Here is a 19,943-nt window from a genome sequence, read left to right on the forward strand (position 1 = left end):
TTGGTAATCTTGTAAACTGTGTATCTGGATCAGGGTGATCCAGTCCAATGTTGCTTTGAAAAACCGGCATAAAAGTAAGACGGATTACCTGATCCTGAACAGGAAAAAATGGGATTTCCAAATCCGTATCATTTTGATCCAGATTAAATGTTTTGAACAACTGGCCCTATGCTTTAATATTTCGCACTGAGGTTAGTGTATTGAAAAATTGCACAATAGGGCAAAATGTGACTTAAAAGGTTAGATTAAAAGATTAAAAGGGCTAAGTTTATTATACATTTTTGTCCAATATTACTTTATTCAAATCTGTTAAATTAAGAATGTAAACCTAAATGTATATTGCAGCACAGGGTGAAGTCAGTATGTACATTAATGATGATTTTGAGACAAATATAATGTAAATTTAGTATAAAACTATGTAAATGGTGCTCTGTGGCTCACATGATTTTGAACAGGAATGGCCCTATCAGTGTGGGGAAGTGATCAGCTAGGACCCCAAAAATCCGATAGGTTCAAAGCCATACACAGTAAAAGAAATGGACACAGCGACCCCATTGATTTCAGCGGAGAAGACTGAAGCCCGATTATTGCACTGGCATATAATATTGCAATAAAGCAGATACACAAGAATGAAATTTGAAATAAGAACAAAAATACAATTTACTTATTGACCATTTTATTGAAAGTGAAAACAATAAAACACAAAAGCAGTTTCGCAGACACTCAATATCACAATAATAGGGTGAATCAGAGCAATCTGGGAGACATTAGACATTTTACTGTGATTGTCAGCTCAACACTTCAGACCAATAATTGAGATGCATGATAACAGAATAAGATCATGTTGGCAGAGCTTCTTGTGATGGTGCAAGTCATGAACCCATCAGAGGTTTGGTGTCCCAGATCACCCTAATTCAGATTGTGAGAAACTGGATGTTGTGAGTTTATTATTGCAATGAGAAAATGATGACAATTTTACATTTTCCTTCTAACAAATTCATATGAACATCAGCTGGAAGAAATTCACAATAAAAAAAAAAATCACTAAAATAATAGAAGCAAAAGCACAGCAACACTAGATAAAACCTAGTTCTCACAAATCCCCTTCCTCTTCTCAGAGCAGGGTTGATCATACCAGTTGTTCACAGGGTCTTTTGTCGGCATCACTTCAATACAGTCCTCATTTGCAGTATAGCTATTCGGCTCACCTTTGAACCAAAACCTGAATAAATTGTGTCAGATTTTCAGTTACTCTGAACCCCAAATGTTCAATCAATTTTTTTATCCATTCAGCAAACAACAAACAAGCAGCTTAACAAGCTATTCATAATAAAAGAGCCAACAATATCCACAGAACCAGAATAGCAAGTTTCATGAATAGTGCAGAAAACTAAAAAAAAAAGGATAAAAGAGAGGATAATTTATCAATAGAATGTATTTATGGAAATTATGGTTGTTGTTATGATTGTATTTGTGGAAGAGCTGTGTCTAATTTATAAAGGTTGTGATTATCTATTTTTTTCTGTAACGGTTATAACTAATAAGAGAGAATATTATTGTTATTTAAAAGGGGACCTATTCTGTCCGTTTTAGCAAGATGTGATGTTAAGATGTTAACAAGGTGTCCCCAGAATGCTTAGTTTTGATTATCATCTCTATCTCGGTCACGCTCATATGGCATTGCAGTTTTGCACCATCATACAAGTTTAATGTCTGCATGCATTTTAAAGCAATATCAGTCTAAAAGTGTGATATATTGTTTTCTGGGCGCACACATCCGGATGAACCTCACTGGTTCTTGAGGAAGATCAAACGTGCTGCGTAACACGAGAATGAACCTCATTGGTTCTCACACTTCAATCGAACATGCTTGAGCTTCTGTTTACCACAACTGATGTGTGTTTATCACTGTTTTTATATACATAAAAGCCTAAATTCAATCTGATCATCATAAAAAGTGATCAAGTCTTATCAGAAAATGTGGACTTTGATTTGAGTCTGAGTAAAAACGATGTTCGTATAGTATAAAATATAAACTGTATTGTGAAAAGAGGGATAAGATTGAGTCGCATATTGTGAACATGTGAATAGCTTCCGATGCTCTGTACTGTTAATGTATGAAGTTTTTATGGTTATCTAACTGTATGATGAAAATACAGCATTATAATACTGTTAAAATATGTTCACTCTTAAAGGTAGGGTAGGCAATTTTGAAGCGGCTAGCAATAGAAAGCTAGCTTTGAAAGCATTAGATCCCACCTCCCATCAGAGCGTCTCCTTCAAAACAGCTTGCGCACATCCAGAGCAGCATCATAAGAGACGGCATTAAATTACCTCACGTCTCAAAGCACATAACATTACAATAATAATGAATGTAAAGTATGTGTACCACCTGACTGCTGCAGATTCATTTCGGCATTGATAGTGTTGACATAGAAACGCATAAATCCGAGTCTGAGGACGTGAACAGCTCCGGGTAGAACGTCATGGATTGCAGTCTCTGTTTACGGCATGGCGTGAATGCAGCAGAAGCTTATAGTTTTTGTTTAGGAGGAACTGTACATTGCGGTTGTTTGTTTTTGGCGCTCGGTGACAGTCTGTCTAACTCATAAATTACCTTGTGTATAAATAGAATGCAATGTTGTTATAAGCAAGTTGGTTTCATGGTAGCTTTTTTGTGCAAGATTGAATTAATGTTTTGCACTGTTATAATACACAGATTGAGAGAAACAAAACAAGTGTTTGTGTTGTCTGTTCTTTAAAATATCTATATTCCTTTTTTTCAGGGAGACACATCCACAGTGATTTTATGTGAGTGTTTTATCACTTACCCTTGATTCAGTTTTGAATTATCCACCCATTTCATGATTCCCTCGTTCTCAGTGTCAGACAAACCAATCCACACTCTCTCCTTGACTAATGAAGATATGAGTCTCTGTGTGTGAATTAAAACAGGAGTAAGTGTGATTCCTCTCATTCATTAACAGTCATTCACACACACGCACCTGCTTCTCTTCAGTGTTGATAATGATCAGATCAGCTCCTCGATCTCTGCAGTATTTCCTGCTCTCAGACCAGCTCTTCAACTCACTGGATATGAAGAAAAAACCTGGAACACACAGATTTGCATACATAAACACTTTTTAAAACTGTATACAGTAAAAAATAAATTACTTAGAAAAAACAGTTGTTTACAAACCTCGTTTAGACACCTCTCTAGTCAGTTCCTCACTCAGAGACGCGACTCTGGTCTCCAGCTCCAGTTTCTTCTGACTCAAAGCATCAAAACTTCCCTGTAACTGACTTTTCTCAACACTGAGATCATTGATTCTGGTCTCTAACTCTAGCTTCTTCTGACTCAAAGAGTTTAAGTTGTTCTTCAGTTGGTCTTTTTCAGTCATTAGATCAGTGTAATTGTCCTGTAACCTGTTGATAGTTTGATTGAACTCTTCAACTGTGGTCTTGTAACTCTTTAACAGGTCTCTCTCTGCTGTGATGGTGATGTACAGTGTGATGAAGACCAGCAGAAGAACACAAATGAGCCAGAGACACACTGTCATCAACACCAAACACCTGCTTCCTCCTGACAAACAGAGACAAAACACACACATATATCAATGTATACAGTAAGCTTCATGCTAAGTTAAATTCCCCCTGTAGTCAATAATTGTCACTTTAAACTCATATTTGATCACCAAAATGACATATGTTTCCTTTGAAAAAATCAAGTCAAAAGTCAAGTCAAAGTTTATTTATCACTTTTTAAAAACAACAAGTGTTCAACAAAGTGCTGTACACATATATCCTTTATCAATAATGCAAACAACCATCATGACTAAAATAAAAAAGAATAAAAGACCAAAAACAATAAAAACAAAACTCTCACATAGCGTCAAATGCCAAGCTGTAGTAGTACGTTTTAAGATTCGATTTAAAAATAGCAAGGGTTTGAGCCTGTCTGATGTACAGGGGCAAACTAGAGCTTCGGTCCTGATACTGCAAATGCTCTTTCACCCCTGCTTTTTAGTTTCACCCGTGGGACAACTAAAAGCAAATGGTCAGTGGACCTAAGCGCTCATGACGGAGCGTATTGCCTAATCAGATCTGACATATACTTAGGAGCAAGGCCATGAAGCGATTTAAAAACAAACATCAAAATTTTGAAGTTAATTCTAAAATAGACTGGCAACCAGTGAAGAGAGGAAAGAACAGGTGTAATATGTTCACACTTTCGTGTACCTGTCTGTGTTGCATGAATCATGAAAAAATGAATCATGTCTTAAAATAACTGGAATGTAACTCTACACCCTTGCTTCATTAGTGTACGTGGATGAGTACACCATGAGCCCCGCCTCCACTCACTCACATCAGCTCAGATCGCTGGATGATGTTTTACTCTGCAGTGAGCACCACTTTCAGAGATCCAATTTACTTTACTGTAGTAAACGTTGCACAATGTCAAGTGGAAATAACGTTACTGGTTTAATTCAGCCATGTATTTTTGAACCAGAAACTGATTCAGAAGAAGAAGTGGAAGAGTGAAATATACAGGCTCGTCTACAAGTCGATGTATCACTCTCTACAGCGTCGGACACTTAACGGTAATTAATATGATTAGCCTTTTGTCTGACTGCGTAATCAAACAGCTAATAATGTGTTGCTAATGTTACACAAACCATGTAACATGGTTCAGCGTTCAGCCCTGACAAAACGTTGCACAATGTTTTTTTAAACAGAAACGGTGATGCGTTGAACACACTGTTCTGATGACGCAAGAGTTGCAACTATGGCAGCTGAGAAGGCCATTCTTTGTGAAGAATTTTCAGAGCCTGATGAAGTCGGTATAAATGTGTTTAATGCAGTTACTGCACTTGCCGCCCAGAACACAAGAGAACATCCCAATCGAGTGAAGGGATTTGTGGAAACTGAAATGGAAGCACACATCTTACCTAATTCAGACTAAAACACATCTAGCCTCACATACTGACTTTATTTGTAGTTCATATTGTTTTAATACCCTGTATTTTCTTTCTCATTTTTAGGAAAAGCACTTAATTACCATTGTTTATTTCTATACCAAATGTCATACACTTGCAATGAAGCTAAAAATATAAACAACTACATCATTATGTTGATATCCTATATTTTTTCAATAAAACTTACGACAAACATGTCTTCTAATATCCTCAGTTGTTGCGTATACCGAGCTGCATCAAACACATTTGTAAATTACTTTCCTTGAACCCAATGTGCAAGTTCACTTTAATACCGCGTGCTTTATATACATGTTGCTGCTGATTGGACTGCAGTTCTGACACACCCATCAAACAAGAGAAAACGTATCTCAAACCCCATTGCACGCCATTTCCAGGAAACATGACGTTCAACCCGGAAACCATAGCAGGACGTTTTCCTGTCTATGGGTCTCATTCATGAAACATTCGTAAATATACGAGTGCGAGTGATTTGCGCGTAAAGAGACCTTCCCGCAAACTCTTCTCCTGATTCACAAATACTTCGTAAACGTCAGATGTGATAGTGAAATGTGTGTGTGTGTTAAAGAATTCCAATCAGTCATAAATGGAATGCGCCTGCACGTTCATTCTCAATTACCATAAATCCCGCCCATTAAATCCGACTGACACCTATATATGGGCATCATATTATGACATGAATGCGAATGAAAAAGAAAAAATTCTCAGACGCAGAAATTGAAGTTTTATTATCAGAAGTTCATTCAAAACGCCACATTTTATTTTCAAGCGTACATAGTGGTGTATCGGGTCCTAAAAAAAAAGGAAGCTTGGCAGCATATTACAGATGCAGTCAATGGAGTTTCATCTGTTAATCAAACATTCCCTGAAGTCAGAAGAAAATGGTGCGACATTAAGCTTGAGAGCAAAAAACGAATTAGGCTAGTTCACTTCGGAAAAATCGTATTAAAACTGGAGAAGGACCACCATCGCAGATGCTATTACTGGCTCTTATAATAAGAAAAACCGTATGTAATAACTATATAATATTTTTTCAAAATGCTGTGTTAATATGTACCCGATTAAGGTGATTTTTGGAAACCAAAAAACCTTCAAACAACAGACCCGGCTCCTCTTTTTGTCAGAAGTTGTTCTTCTGTGTCATGTTGTACTAATTCTTCAGCATCCATTGTATTATGTATTCATTTATATAGTAATAAGTGCATAAGCATTGTAAACATTAAGATGAATGCAATTTTACATTTTACTTGTTTGCAATGGCTTTTAAAGACAATCACCTGTTTCCTGCAAGTCTCCTGTCCTTGTGAAACCACAGTGAACATTACGTGATAACGCTTAAATAACATACACGTTTAAGAACACAAAAATACTTCAAAACAACTGCAAAACGGTCTTTAACCAAGGTAAAGTTAGCCAGAAAATATGTTAACAAAGGCAGGCAACGCTGGTTGACCACAATAAACATTAAATGTTAGCAGATTTTTATCTTTTTAAAACAATATTGCTGTAAATACATAAACATACTACATCCAAATGTCAATGTATTATATACATATTGTAAACCAACGCATTTATTGACTACAAACTACCAAAAATCACAGTTCTGCTCTCTAACTCCATCGATTTGAATTGGCGCCGAAGCACTTCCTGGACTATCTGAGGTCTACGCGAATCACGTGACAACCAAGCATTTAGAACTTCCGTTGTCGCAACTCTCTCTCTATATGGCTTTTTTTTATTTATTTATTTATTTTTTTACGCTTTATTCAATAACAAAACATACAATAATTAAATTTAAAAAAAAATACAATTAATAATACAATAACACAAAGGAACAATACAACATAAATATGAACAACTATATACATAGGGGTATTGAATCGAAAACCATTTCTTTAATTACAAAATAATACAAAGGCCCTTAAAAAGGATAAAATTTCAAGGCTTTACAACAGTCTATAGTCTTTTTTGCCTTGGTGTTCCTTACACCCTCCAATGTTTTAAGGTACTGACAAATCTCAAATTTAAATTGTATAAAACTAGGTGCAGTTTTTGCCCATAGACATTTATGAATGTGATATTTACCTAAAATAATAAACAAATTAAGGACAAAACCAATTTTCTTTTCTAGAGGCTTATCATAAAAAATTTATATCCTTATCCTCCAAAATAATGTCAATTCCAGAAATATCCTTAAAAAAGATCTTAAAGTCACACCAAAACAATTTAGTACAAATACAATTAAAAAAAGATGACAGATAGTCTCGTCATTTAAATTACAAAATAGACATTTCAAGTCAATATCTTTCTTAAATCTTTTTATGACCTGATTAACTGGATAAATACCATGAATAATTTTAAATGAAACCTCACGAATCTTATTAATGACACAGTATTTCCTGGAAACCATAAAAACCTCCTCCCACTTAATATCCTGAAAACGTGAATTCTAGAAACGTTTAGCTGGAGGAGTTCTAAATGAACAACAAACCTGTCTGATGAAATTATTGTTGCATTTTTTTATCAACAATACTTATACCCTCTAACCTCAAATTAAAATCAATAGTTATATTCAAATCAACAGCCTTAGCAGAGCGCAGCAACTGAAGAAGACCAGAGGGTATTGCATCAAAAACCACTGCATAATCCTTTGCAGATATCGGCAGTATGAATTTATCCAGAAATTCTCCATATGAAAGCAAGTGACCATCATGACGAAGCAACTGTGTCACTAATAAAATATTGTTTCTGAACCAATATTCCAAGAAAAGTGTTTTAATCTTATATTTAATATCTTTATTATTCCATATCAAACATCTATGGGGAGAGAAATTGTGTTTGTATGCCAGCATCCATGATAACAGAGCCTGCCTGTGAAAGTTAGATAGCTTAATAGGGACTTTATTAATATCAAAGTTGCAACTGAGGAGAAACTTAATACCTCCAATTTGGTTAAAAATTTGATTTGGAATATAATACCACAATTTGTTATTAGATTTGATACAATTCTGAATCCATTTAATTTTAAAGACAGTATTAGAAACTTCAAAGTCAATGGCATTTAAACCACCTTGTTGAAATAAATTGCCTAATATACCTTTATTTAAGTAATGTGGCCTATTCTTCCAAATAAAATTGTACATTTTCGTATTAACTTGCCTAATAATTGAGTTTGGAGCATCTAAAACCATTGCTGTATAAGATAATCTAGACAACCCTTCAGCCTTTGACAGCAATATTCTACCGGTCAAAGATAAATCTCTTATTAACCACATATTAAATTTCTTTTGCACTTTATCAATTAATGGAGGATAATTTATGTCAATTCTTTCCTTTTGATTTTTAAATATTTTGATCCCCAAATAAGATACTTGGTTTTAACTGGTATTCCACACAATTCCACCACACCATCAGGCATGTCTTTCAAAGGGAATAATTCACATTTATTAATATTTATAATTAAGCCAGAGACAGACGAAAACATATCTAAACACCTAAGTGCTGCATTTATTTCTTTGTCACTTCTCAAAAATATGGTTGTATCATCTGCAAGCTGTGAACATTTTATTTCTTTGTCAAATAAACAAATACCTTGAAATGGGTTCTTTTTAACATGAAGGCATAACACTTGCATAACCAATAAAAATAAGAAAGGAGCTATAGGGTCCCCTTGTTTAACACCTCGAGATATGTTAAATCTGGGAGTTGTTCCAAAAGGCAATTTAATAGAAGTATTACAATCACTATACATTGTACGAATTGCTCTAATAAAATTGTTACCAAAGCCAAAAAAAACAAGAGTATCCATCAAGAACGCATGATCCACAGAGTCAAAGGCTTTATAATAATCAATGAATAATATATAACTTTCATCCTGAATTAAGAAATTATAATCAATTAGGTCCAAAACTAGACGAATATTATTTCCAATATATCTGCCACGCATAAAGCCAGACTGGCAGTCATCAATAATTGTATCCAGACAAAGTTTCAGCCTCTCTGAAAATATAGATGATAACAATTTAGTATCATTATTAATTAAAGATATGGGCCTCCAATTTTCAATACTAAGTGGATCTTTACCCGACTTTGGAAATAAGGGTTATTAAACTCTGATTCATAGTAGGCAGCATTTTCTCAGTTTCCAATATTTCCTGAAAAACTTTTAAAAGGAACTCAGAAAGATCTTCCTGAAAGGTTTTATAAAATGAGTAGCACTTTTGAGTAGCACTTCCTGCTCAGCTACTGTTCGGACGCTCTCGCTTTGCTCTATCGCTTTTATATTTCTATATTTTATCTCCTTTTATCACCTAATTTTAACTTCAGCAAATCAGCACAGTGCTCAAACGCTTGGATTACTACAAAAAAAAGCAGAATTATTTTATTCGACCAGCCTCCCACTGAAAGCTTACATTCCGGGGAAGAGAAAACACAACTGCCTACATTCATAAGGATAAGAAAATGCCTCCTCTGGAATCTACTTGCTGCTCCAACTGCCACAGACTTTTACAAAGGATTGCAATTCTTGAAACAAAGTTAATTGCGGGACCACCAAACCAGACGGAAAACACAACAGAGCTTCGTCATGGATGTCCTCAGCATACAGCCGGTGAGTCCCATGAATCTAGTGCTTCTCGACAGGCCATACTGAGTGTAGAGAAACAAGCCAATCGACTTACTAATCGATGGCACAAACAGGGTGCGAGACCCAAAGGCACTCGAGAAATCAGATTGTCACGAGCATCACATATTACTGCAGTAGCATCCTCTACCCCAGATACGGCTCTGACAAGGACTGCGAACATTGGTCTCCTACCACCGCCTATACATCTTGAGAACAGATTTGAAGTATTAATGAATGAGGAATCCCCAAATTTGATGAATGTGATCGAACACAGACTGAATCAGCCAGTAGCTAACACTGATGCTAACTGGGGCTGAAGGTCGAGCAGACAGCGGCACTCAGCTCACAGTGCAGCCGGGCACAGGACTCTGATAGTGGGCGACTCCGTAATCAGAAACATTAATAGCAGGGATACAACAACGTGCTGCCTTCCACAAGCAACAACATCTGATGTAAACAGGGAACTTCAGAACATTCTGATGAAACATAAGACTGCAAATCGACTCATCATTCATGTGGGGAAGAATGATATTCATAAAGAGCAGTCGGAACCTCTTAAAAAGGATTTCAATGAACTTTTTGAAACACTTAAAAGACTGAAAGTTCAGACATTCATCAGTGGACCAATCCCAGCAAGAGGAACAAACAGGTTTTCACGGTTGCTTGGGCTTAATACATGGCTGCAAAAAACCTGCAATATAAAAGGAGTGAACTTTATTCACAACTTCAATCTTTTCTGGAGTCAGAGGCAACTCTTTCAACAGGACGGCCACCACCCAAACAAACTTGGTTCAAGAGTGCTAAAGGACAATATCTACAACTCCCTCCGTCATCCTTCTGCAATGTGTGCCAATCCACTCAACCTGAATGGCACACACACACCTGGATGAATGACCACAGGATTTCACTTCAGCACCTGAATGGACATGCGGTTGACACATCACACAAGGACAGTGATAACACCACTCAGCCACAACAACCTCTGCTCACGGACACAATCTCAGCTGAGCCCTGCCCACAGAGCTCACCACAGACAGACTGTGACTTACTAGCACTTCTCCAAGAAACAGCACCCAAGGACGACTTTCTGGAAAACAGCCAGGGAAACCAAGACAGCATATTACAGCCTCCAATAACACCAGAGCAAAAAACCCCTCTCATCGGAAACGTTATCACTGTCTCCAGCATCTCCACTTCTGTGCTTCTCAGAGAAAATGGAACAACTGGTGCATGCTGGAACTAGACTATCCCACTCTTTAGCTGCGAGCCCCCAGATACCAACCAAAAAACGCCAGGCCCCACAACCACCAAAGCCTGCGGGCCCAGCTCGCCCTCCCCCTCCTCCTGTGAGAGCTCTTCGGCCTCTGCCACAGCGCCAGGGCCCACACCCTCCTCCAGCGGCTCGAGGTGAACCAAAAACAACTGATACCATCTCTCAGTGATATATGTCGGGTCCCCGCTATGATAACAATAACTTTCTCAAATGTTTACAGAACAAGCGGGAACCCAGTGTGCCTGTATCTTTTTCTATTGCTGTTCGATTACATGATAGAAAGTCTAAGGCCTTCAAAAGCCGTACAGCAAACCCATCTAATCTGGTGCCTATTACACGACATACTAAGATTGCTGTGGGGACAAAAAGTAAGACTGTTAAGTTAGCACTTTTAAACATCCGCTCACTTAAAAATAAATCACTTATAGTCAACGACTTAATAACCACATACAACCTGGATTTTATGTTGCTAAATGAAACTTGGCTAGAAGACAGCTGCAGTGCAACAGTCCTCAATGAAACAGCCCCTCCTAACTTTACTTTTATGAGTGTCTGCAGAGCTGTCAGAAGAGGCGGAGGTTTAGCTGCTCTTTATAAAGATGTCTATCAATGTAAGCAAATATCATTTGGGAAATACCCGTCTTTCGAATATCTGGGTATTGTGTTAAAAGGTGCTCCACGCATTTTACTTATTGTTTACATGCCTCCAAAATACTCTCCAGCTTTTGCTGAAAACTTAACAGAACTGTTATCAACAATTTCCTCAGAGTTTGACTGCTTTGCCATTGCTGGAGATTTTAACATTCACATAGATAATGCAGAAAACAATATGGCAAAAGAAATCAAAACTGTTTTAAAAACTTTTGATCTGACTCAGCATGTACATGGACCCACACATAATCGTGGACACACTCTAGATTTACTTATCAGTAAGGGTCTAAACATTTCATCAATTGTTATTAAGGATGTAGCACTGTCTGATCATTTTTGTATTTTCTTTGATATATTGATCTCTCCTGCCATTGAAGCTAGATCTGTGTCTGTCAAGAAGAGATGCTTAAATGAGAACACTAGTGTACTATTTATGAAGGCTATATCTTTAACACCAAGCTTATCTGCTGACTCTGTTGATTTTCTCCTTGATTCTTTTAACTCAAAAGTTAAGAGTGTAATTGATGATATTGCTCCTGTGAAAGTCAGGAAGAAGAGTGGCAGACAAAAAGCACCTTGGAGAAACACAACAGCAGTGCAAAATATGAAAAGACAATGCAGAAAAGCAGAGCGCATGTGGCGGAAGACAAAACTTGTAGTCCATTATAACATCTACAAAGACAGCATCCATGCTTTCAATAAGGAACTAGGCAAAGCTAGACAGACTTTCTTCTCGAATATTATAAACAGCAATATAAACAACACGCTCACTCTTTTTGCTACTGTAGAGAGACTGACAAACCCCCCAAGCCAGATTCCCAGTGAAATGCTCTCAGTGAGAAAGTGCAGTGAGTTTGCTTCTTTCTTCTCTGAGAAAATCAATAATATCAGAAAAGTGATCAGCTCATCCTTGAGTTGCGCTTGGGTCAGGCAGATCAGACAACAGCCTGAGAAAGTAGCCACTATGTCTGATTTCGAAGAAATTGATGGCACAATTTTGGAAGAAACCGTACAGCACCTAAAAACATCAACCTGCGCCCTTGACGCACTTCCCACATCTTTTTTCAAAAATGTGTTACACAGCTTAGAAGCAGATCTCCTCGAAGTGGTAAATGCCTCACTTCTCTCTGGGAGTTTTCCGACCTCCCTGAAAACTGCTGTTGTCAAGCCCCTCCTTAAAAAGAGCAATCTGGATAAGACCATATTAAACAACTATAGACCGATCTCAAATCTTCCTTTCATAGGCAAGATCATTGAAAAAGTTGTCTTCAATCAGCTGAACAAATTCTTAAGCTCGAATGGATTCTTTGACCATTTTCAATCTGGTTTCCGACCGCACCACAGTACAGAGACATAAATGATAAAGATGAAGAAAGATCATAAAGATAATAAATGATATTCGCTTAAATACTGATACAGGCAAATTATCAGTGCTGGTACTACTCGACCTCAGTGCTGCATTTGACACTGTCGATCACAAAATACTTCTTGACAGGCTGGAAAACTGGGTCGGGCTTTCTGGGATAGACCTAAAATGGTTCAGGTCATACTTAGGAGGCAGAGGTTATTATGTGAGTATAGGAGACCATAAGTCTGAGTGGACATCCATGACATGCGGAGTCCCTCAAGGCTCAATTCTTGCGCCACTCCTATTCAACCTGTACATGCTCCCAATGAGCCAAATAATGAGAAGGAACCAAATCGCTTACCATAGCTATGCAGACGACACACAGCTCTACTTATCCCTATCGCCTAACGATTACAGCCCCATTGACTCCCTTTGCCAATGCATTGATGAAGTAAACAATTGGATGTGCCAAAACTTTCTTCAGTTAAACAAAGACAAAACTGAAGTCATTGCGTTTGGAAACAAAGATGAAGTTCTCAAGGTGAACGCATACCTTCAGTCTAGGGGTCAAACAACTAAAAATCAAGTCAGGAATCTGGGTGTGTCTCTAGAGTCAGACCTTAGTTTCAGTAGTCATGTCAAAGCAATAACTAAATCAGCATACTATCACCTGAAAAATATTGCAAGAATTAGATGCTTTGTTTCCAGTCAAGACTTAGAAAAACTTGTGCATGCTTTCATCACCAGTAGGGTGGATTATTGTAATGGACTTCTCACTGGCCTTCCCAAAAAGACCATAAGACAGTTGCAGCTCATACAGAACGCTGCTGCTAGGATTCTGAGCAGAATAGAAAATATGAACACATCACACCAGTCCTCAGGTCTTTACACTGGCTGCCAGTTACATTTAGGATTGATTTTAAAGTATTATTACTGGTATATAAATCATTCAATGGCCTAGGACCTCAATACATTGCAGATATGCTCAGTGAATATAAACCCAACAGATCACTCAGAGCATTAGGATCACATCGGCTAGAAATACCAAGGGTTCACTCTAAGCATGGCGAGTCTGCTTTTAGCTACTATGCCAGCCGCAGCTGGAACCAGCTTCCAGAAGAGATTAGATGTGCTCCTACAGTAGTCACATTCAAATCCAGACTCAAAACACATCTGTTTAGCTGTGCATTTACTGAATGAGCACTGTGCCACTGTGCGTCCGACTGTTTGCACTGTATTTTATTTTATGTTTTAATTACTCTGATTTCATGTGATTATTTCTGTATTTTATCTTTTATTCTAAACTGTTTTAATTATTCTGATTTCTTTTGATTATTTTAATTTATTCTATGTAACGCACTTTGAATTACCATTGTGTATGAAATGTGCTATATAAATAAACTTGCCTTGCCTTGCCTTGCCTTGCCTAAAATTCGGCGGTTAAACCGTCATTACCCGGTGATTTATTATTCTTCAATTTGGCAATGTTTTTATGAATTTCATCCGGTGTTATTTCCCTATCACAAAAATGTTTTGAACTTTCATCTATTACTGTAGAATTTATTTTAATATTTTCCAAAAAAATCCCTGCGCCTCCAATATCTTCATCTTTTGTGTATAATTTTTTATAAAAATTGGACACAAACTAAGAGATCTCATTTGAGTCAGTTGAGACTTTAGCACCAATCACAAGTCTTTTAAGAGAGGACAAATCAGTATTTCTCTTTCCGAGATTAAAAAAATATTTTGAGTTCGTTTCTCCCTCTTCCAACCATTTACGCCTTGTCCTCACAAATGCTCCTTTTGCCTTATTCTCAAATATTTGATCCAATTCTAATTGTAATTTAACTAACAAGTCTTTATCTATTTGAGATAAACTATGTTTTCCATATATAAGAATAATATGTTTAATGATGGAATCCTCTTTAACCCTTCTGGCTCTGGCCAATTCTTTTCCAAACCTGATAGCAAACTTTCTTACTGAATACTTCATAAATTCCCAATGTTTCCCAAACACTTTAGAAGCATTTGCCTTACTATAAGACTCCTTTATAATATTTTTAACATCTTTCTGAAATTGCTCATTTCCAAGGAGAGAGTTATTTAACTTCCAATAATTAAACCCAGATCTTTTTTCAGCCAAACTGTCAAAACCAAACATGACATGAATCATTTTATGGTCAGTAAGAATGGAAGATATTATATCAATTTACTTAACCTTCTGTGCTAGTTCTTTAGACAGTAGCCAAAAGTCAATTCTGGACTGTCTGTAGCCATCCTTATTACTCCATGTAAACTCAACTTTACTAGGATTCCTATCTCTCCATTCATCAAGACAATTAAGATGCAAACATAAGTATCTAATTTAAGAAAAAGAATGCTGTCTAACCTGTCGTGGAGGCAGACAGTCCAACAAGGGGTCACTGATGGTGTTCCAATCTCCACCCAAAACCAAATTAGCATTAGAAAATGTTAACAACATCCCTGAAATCTCCTCTTCAAAACTCTGCAACAAAGTCTGATTTTCAGCTTTATTATTATAACCATAAATGTTTCCTAAAATAACAATATTATCAAAATTATCCATCTTCCAAATGAGTGTACATTACTTTTCAGTATTTTCCCTTTAAACATTCCTCTTAAAATCGCAACACCTGCAGAGTTACTGCTTCCATAGGACAGCCAAAGATCATCTCCCCGTTGACTCCTCCAAAACTTGTAGTCAGATCCTAAAGCGTGCGTCTCTTGCAAAAAATAAAAATCGGCCTTGAATTTTTTAAAATATAGAAAAATAGCTTTTCTTTTCAACATGTCACGAATACCCCGAATATAAACGAATATAAACATAATGACATTGCACACAGAAACGAGCAATGAAAGGAACATTAAACGCCGTAGAACAACATAACTAAAAAAAATAAAAAATTAAAGTCAACCAGTCCCGTGTGTACATTTAAAGAAATCAATCAAAAAATTCGAAACATAATAATGTAAATTATCTACTAGTCCAACGCTCTCATAGACAAAGCAAAAAAGAGCTTAACTATGAATATCTCAAACAGAGAAGGTGATTAACCATCACGTACAGCGTAGAAAGCAGCTATTGCACACTACACTCGAACTTCTTTTCCATCGATTATTGCTTTAGCTCCCACATAAAAAGCTCTTTTTCCCTCTTTGCGCGCAGCATCGATTTGCGGCCGCAGTTTGTTACGAGCCTCCTTATCTTTTGTCGTCAGGTCTTCCCCAAACCGTAACTTCCTCGAGCTCAAATATTCCGATCCTCTGGCGTTCTTCCAAATAAGATCTCTTGTTGATCTAGCTACGAACCTAATGATAACTGGGCGAATCTTCTCCACACTCTTTCTGCCAACCCTGTGGCTGACATCAATGTGCTGTTGACAGGCTTCCTCATTTTCCGGGATGACAGAGCGGCAGACTTCGACCACCCGGATTTTAACATCCTCGCCTTCCTGTTCAGCCAGTCCATACAGCCTCAAGTTCCATCATCTTTGGTACCTTTCCGTATCATTGAGCTTGTCCTCCAGTTCAGTTATCTGTTTCTGGTGATCTTCACCCACCGTTTTCATATTGGAGATGACTGCCTTTACATCCTTCAATTCTTGAAAAAGAAATTCTGTAGCCTCCTTCAAAGAATTAACACACTCTCGATTTTGCTGTATTTCTTGATTGAGAACAGCTGTATTCTGAGTCATCTTCTCCACTAATATCTTGACGATATTATCTTGTACCTCCCCGAGTGTGGGTTCAGGCCGACTTCTCTTAGAATCTGGGGTGCAAGGCTCAGATTCGGGCAGGGGTATAAGACAATCGTCACCTTTCCGTACATATGAGTGCATGGTCGTCTGATCAGGAGAATCCTTTGAGCGCCCAGACACGGTTTTATCTTTGCTCTTTGCAGGCCTTTTCTCTGCCATTGCGTAAAGGAATATCAAATACAAAAACAAAACAAAAAAAACTCGAAGCGTAAGACTGTTTCCTCGCTATTCCATTAAACTATGAACGTTATCATTGTTCATATGGCGTAAAAGGAAGTTAGTTTTTAAGCACAGAAAATGCGTTTATCTCGCTCGCCATCTTGGCCACGCCTCATCTCTCTCTATATGGCTCTGGTCGTTCATGCCTCTTGTAGTGCGTCATGGTCGAAAGCCCGCCCCTTTTTGCGTTGTTGCTACGTAAGAACTACTGAGGTACGTGTTATTTTTAGCATAGACATCATATAGAGATATATGATGTCTATGGTTTTTAGCATTTAGTCTAGCTGTTCAAGCTACAGTTGTCCAGTGACATTTGGCGATTTTTCAATCTGTTTATTGTGGGTTACTGAGAGTTTGTGCGTGTGGAGTGCTGCGTACTCCCAGGTAAGTTTAATACTGTGTTTTGGGGCGTTGTGGGAAGTTCTAACATAACGTTAAGTTATAGCCCTTTGTTTCAGTACGGTGTGGCATCGCAGTTCGAATGGTCAGAGCATCAACTGTTGCAGTCAACAAGGCTGTTGAATAATTTTCTTTGGTATATGTCGTCTAAGTGTTACTTTATTATATCATCGGGTAGGTAAACTGGGATAATACCTCATTGCACTATCGGGTGGGTAACTGGTCGATAGCTTTGTTAAATTGAAGTCGTAATCCTTTTTTCTTTTTTTAAAGAAACGTCTTTTTTTTGTGGACACTAAGTGGGAGCAGTCGCGTTATAAACCGCTCTCTCCCCGCCCCTCGCTCTTTAAAGCCACGCTGCTGCGTTTGGCACCCAGTTGTGTTTGAGTTACACATCTCCATGCGGGCTGAAATGTTTTAGTTTTGCTGTGTATTGCAGTTGACTTGGTGGTTGGTGTGAGTCTCTGCAGTTGTGACAGTGCATTTATTTATTTGTTAATTTCTTTAATGTGAGTGTGCTTACAGTTTTCATACTTTGTTTATTTTGGGTACATTGCAAATTGTTTTTCTTGGTGTAGTGATTACATGTAAGTCAATAAATTTACTTTGAATGTGTTCATTTTATTTAAATAGTTTGGGTTGTTAATTATATGATTTTCTTTCTTTTTTTTAGGAGCTGAGGACTTCCTGGAGCGGGCGGGTTGTCTGTCTGTTGCATTACAGGCTTCGTTTCACCAAGGGTGTCCTTATTGCAGTGTCATCATTGCCGTGTTATCACTTTTGTTATTTGCAGTGAACTTGGTGGGTGTGATTTGGATTGGTGTGCTTCCTATTGTAGACTTGCTGCAATTACACTAGCCTGCTCCCCAGGGGCGCAGATGGTACTAGGGACGGGGGGGACAAAAATCGGTAAAACAGAGGATTAACCAGTGTTTTCGCTATGTACATTAGTGTCCCGGCCCGCCGCTGCTTCAGAATCGTGTCGGGGCAGACGCAGGCTGACACACAATAATAATCTACACCGGTCACCATTACTTTGTTTGTACCCACGTTCTCACTACACGCTGTTCTGTTGTCAATAAACACACGATGCCATCATGCCAACGACGTTTACACCCTCTCTCTCCGAGAGTGTGTGCTACGACTCCTGAGTGACGTCGCCGGGGTCCTATGAGGAGCTGGTAGCTGCCTCAATCGTGCCTGTAGAAGCGGACCGGTAACCATAGTGATCATATACCATCTATGACTGAGTGGAGTCGGTGATTTTCTGAACTGAAAAAAATCGACTGTATAAATGCCACATAAAGGCAATGAAGAGACAAAAAACAGTCTCGTTTTTTCAAAAACCAAACAATGTAAGTATCCAATGCCTGTTGATTTTCCCAGATGTGGCAGATTAGATTTGTTGAGGGGAATAGCTAGTCTGACAATAATGGCAAGAAGGCTTTTGCACTTAGTAAACACAGCAAATTGTGGAGACCATTACTATGCATTTAGGTGAGTGGACTGAGGCAAATAATGAATGAACACAAAAAGAATGGTTGGATAAATCAAACAATTTATCGTCGTCAGGAAATAATGTTTTATCTTATCATTTAACCCATTGTACTGTATAAATTGACTGAGGTATGTTCACTATCGTGTAAGCCACTATAAAAATGATTATAATAAATAAATTTGTGTGGTACAAGGTTTATGCAAACAACAAATAAAGACCTACATAAACTTTTGACATCCTCTTATAGCAGGAAATCATGTTTTTTTATTGTATGGACTGGAGCAACGGAGGATATAGATTCTTAAATTATGGGCAATGAAAAACATTTCTTAATATGTCATACATCATTTGAAAGATATTTCTAATCTGTAAATTGCAACAAACTTGTAATTAACACTTAAATTAAAAATTTTGAGTTATTCTTAGACATTTTTCTAATAGTAGTTTTAGCCATTAATTCTCAGGAATATGTTGTATTTCACATTGTTGTGAAATTCTATAGAGGTATAGAGGGTTAACTGAAATTATAAGATTTAAAATGTTGTCCTCCTGGCCTGCAGGCGATTTCTGATGACAGTAAGCAGGCAGGCCCTAGTCAGTCAAGTGAGGATTTTTTTTTTTTTGTGGTTTTGTTCAATTCGACCAGGACCATTGTTGATTTTAAATAATTGTTGGCCAACTTTTAGCTCTAATAAAAGAAAATACTTTTGTACGGGAAACCATGCCTCTTGCCTTTCTTGGTGAAATGTATTTGTGTGCTTTTTTTGTGTTGTATTTTCCCCGTTAACCTGGGGTGGCGTAGTCACTAAAATTGAGCCACTTGCTACATTTCCGTTCACCATCTCAGTCTGCCTTCATCAAAAACACTTTGAACAGCTCAGAACGTCAGTGGAGAAAGGCATATAGTGCATCATAACATCGTAATACATATTATATGGCGCTTTTCCACTGCATGGTACGGATCGGTACGGCTCAGTACGGTTCGGTTTGGCTCGGCACGGTTCGGCTCGCTTCGCTTTTCCACTGCGTGGTACGACTCGGCGCGGCACGGCTCGGCTCGCTTTAGCTCGGTTGCTTTTCCACTGCAGTTAGTACCGCTTCAAAGTGGGTGGGATTATGTCTGATCGTTATAGCTTATCCGCTCCTCTGCAACCAACA

At 37.8% G+C, this 19,943-nt stretch overlaps 1 protein-coding gene across 1 annotated transcript in view; it reads right to left on the reverse strand.

Moving 5' to 3' along the window:
* Window positions 1-728: 728 nt before the first annotated feature.
* The window catches only part of LOC143710501 (uncharacterized), a 43,320-nt gene continuing 24,105 nt past the window's right edge, over window positions 729-19,943 (reverse strand). Inside the window, exons 8-12 of the mRNA XM_077201444.1 lie at window positions 16,410-16,821; window positions 3,200-3,612; window positions 3,006-3,109; window positions 2,832-2,935; window positions 729-1,222 (exon numbers count right to left, since the gene is read on the reverse strand). Of these exons, the coding sequence (XP_077057559.1) occupies window positions 1,087-1,222; window positions 2,832-2,935; window positions 3,006-3,109; window positions 3,200-3,612; window positions 16,410-16,821 (1,169 nt within the window). The 3' untranslated portion in view covers window positions 729-1,086. The remainder of the gene's footprint in view (window positions 1,223-2,831; window positions 2,936-3,005; window positions 3,110-3,199; window positions 3,613-16,409; window positions 16,822-19,943) is intronic.

This window comes from Siphateles boraxobius, unplaced genomic scaffold (genome assembly GCF_051911475.1).
Source record: "Siphateles boraxobius isolate OS27281-9 unplaced genomic scaffold, OSU_SipBor_1 47, whole genome shotgun sequence".
NCBI lineage: Eukaryota > Metazoa > Chordata > Actinopteri > Cypriniformes > Leuciscidae > Siphateles > Siphateles boraxobius.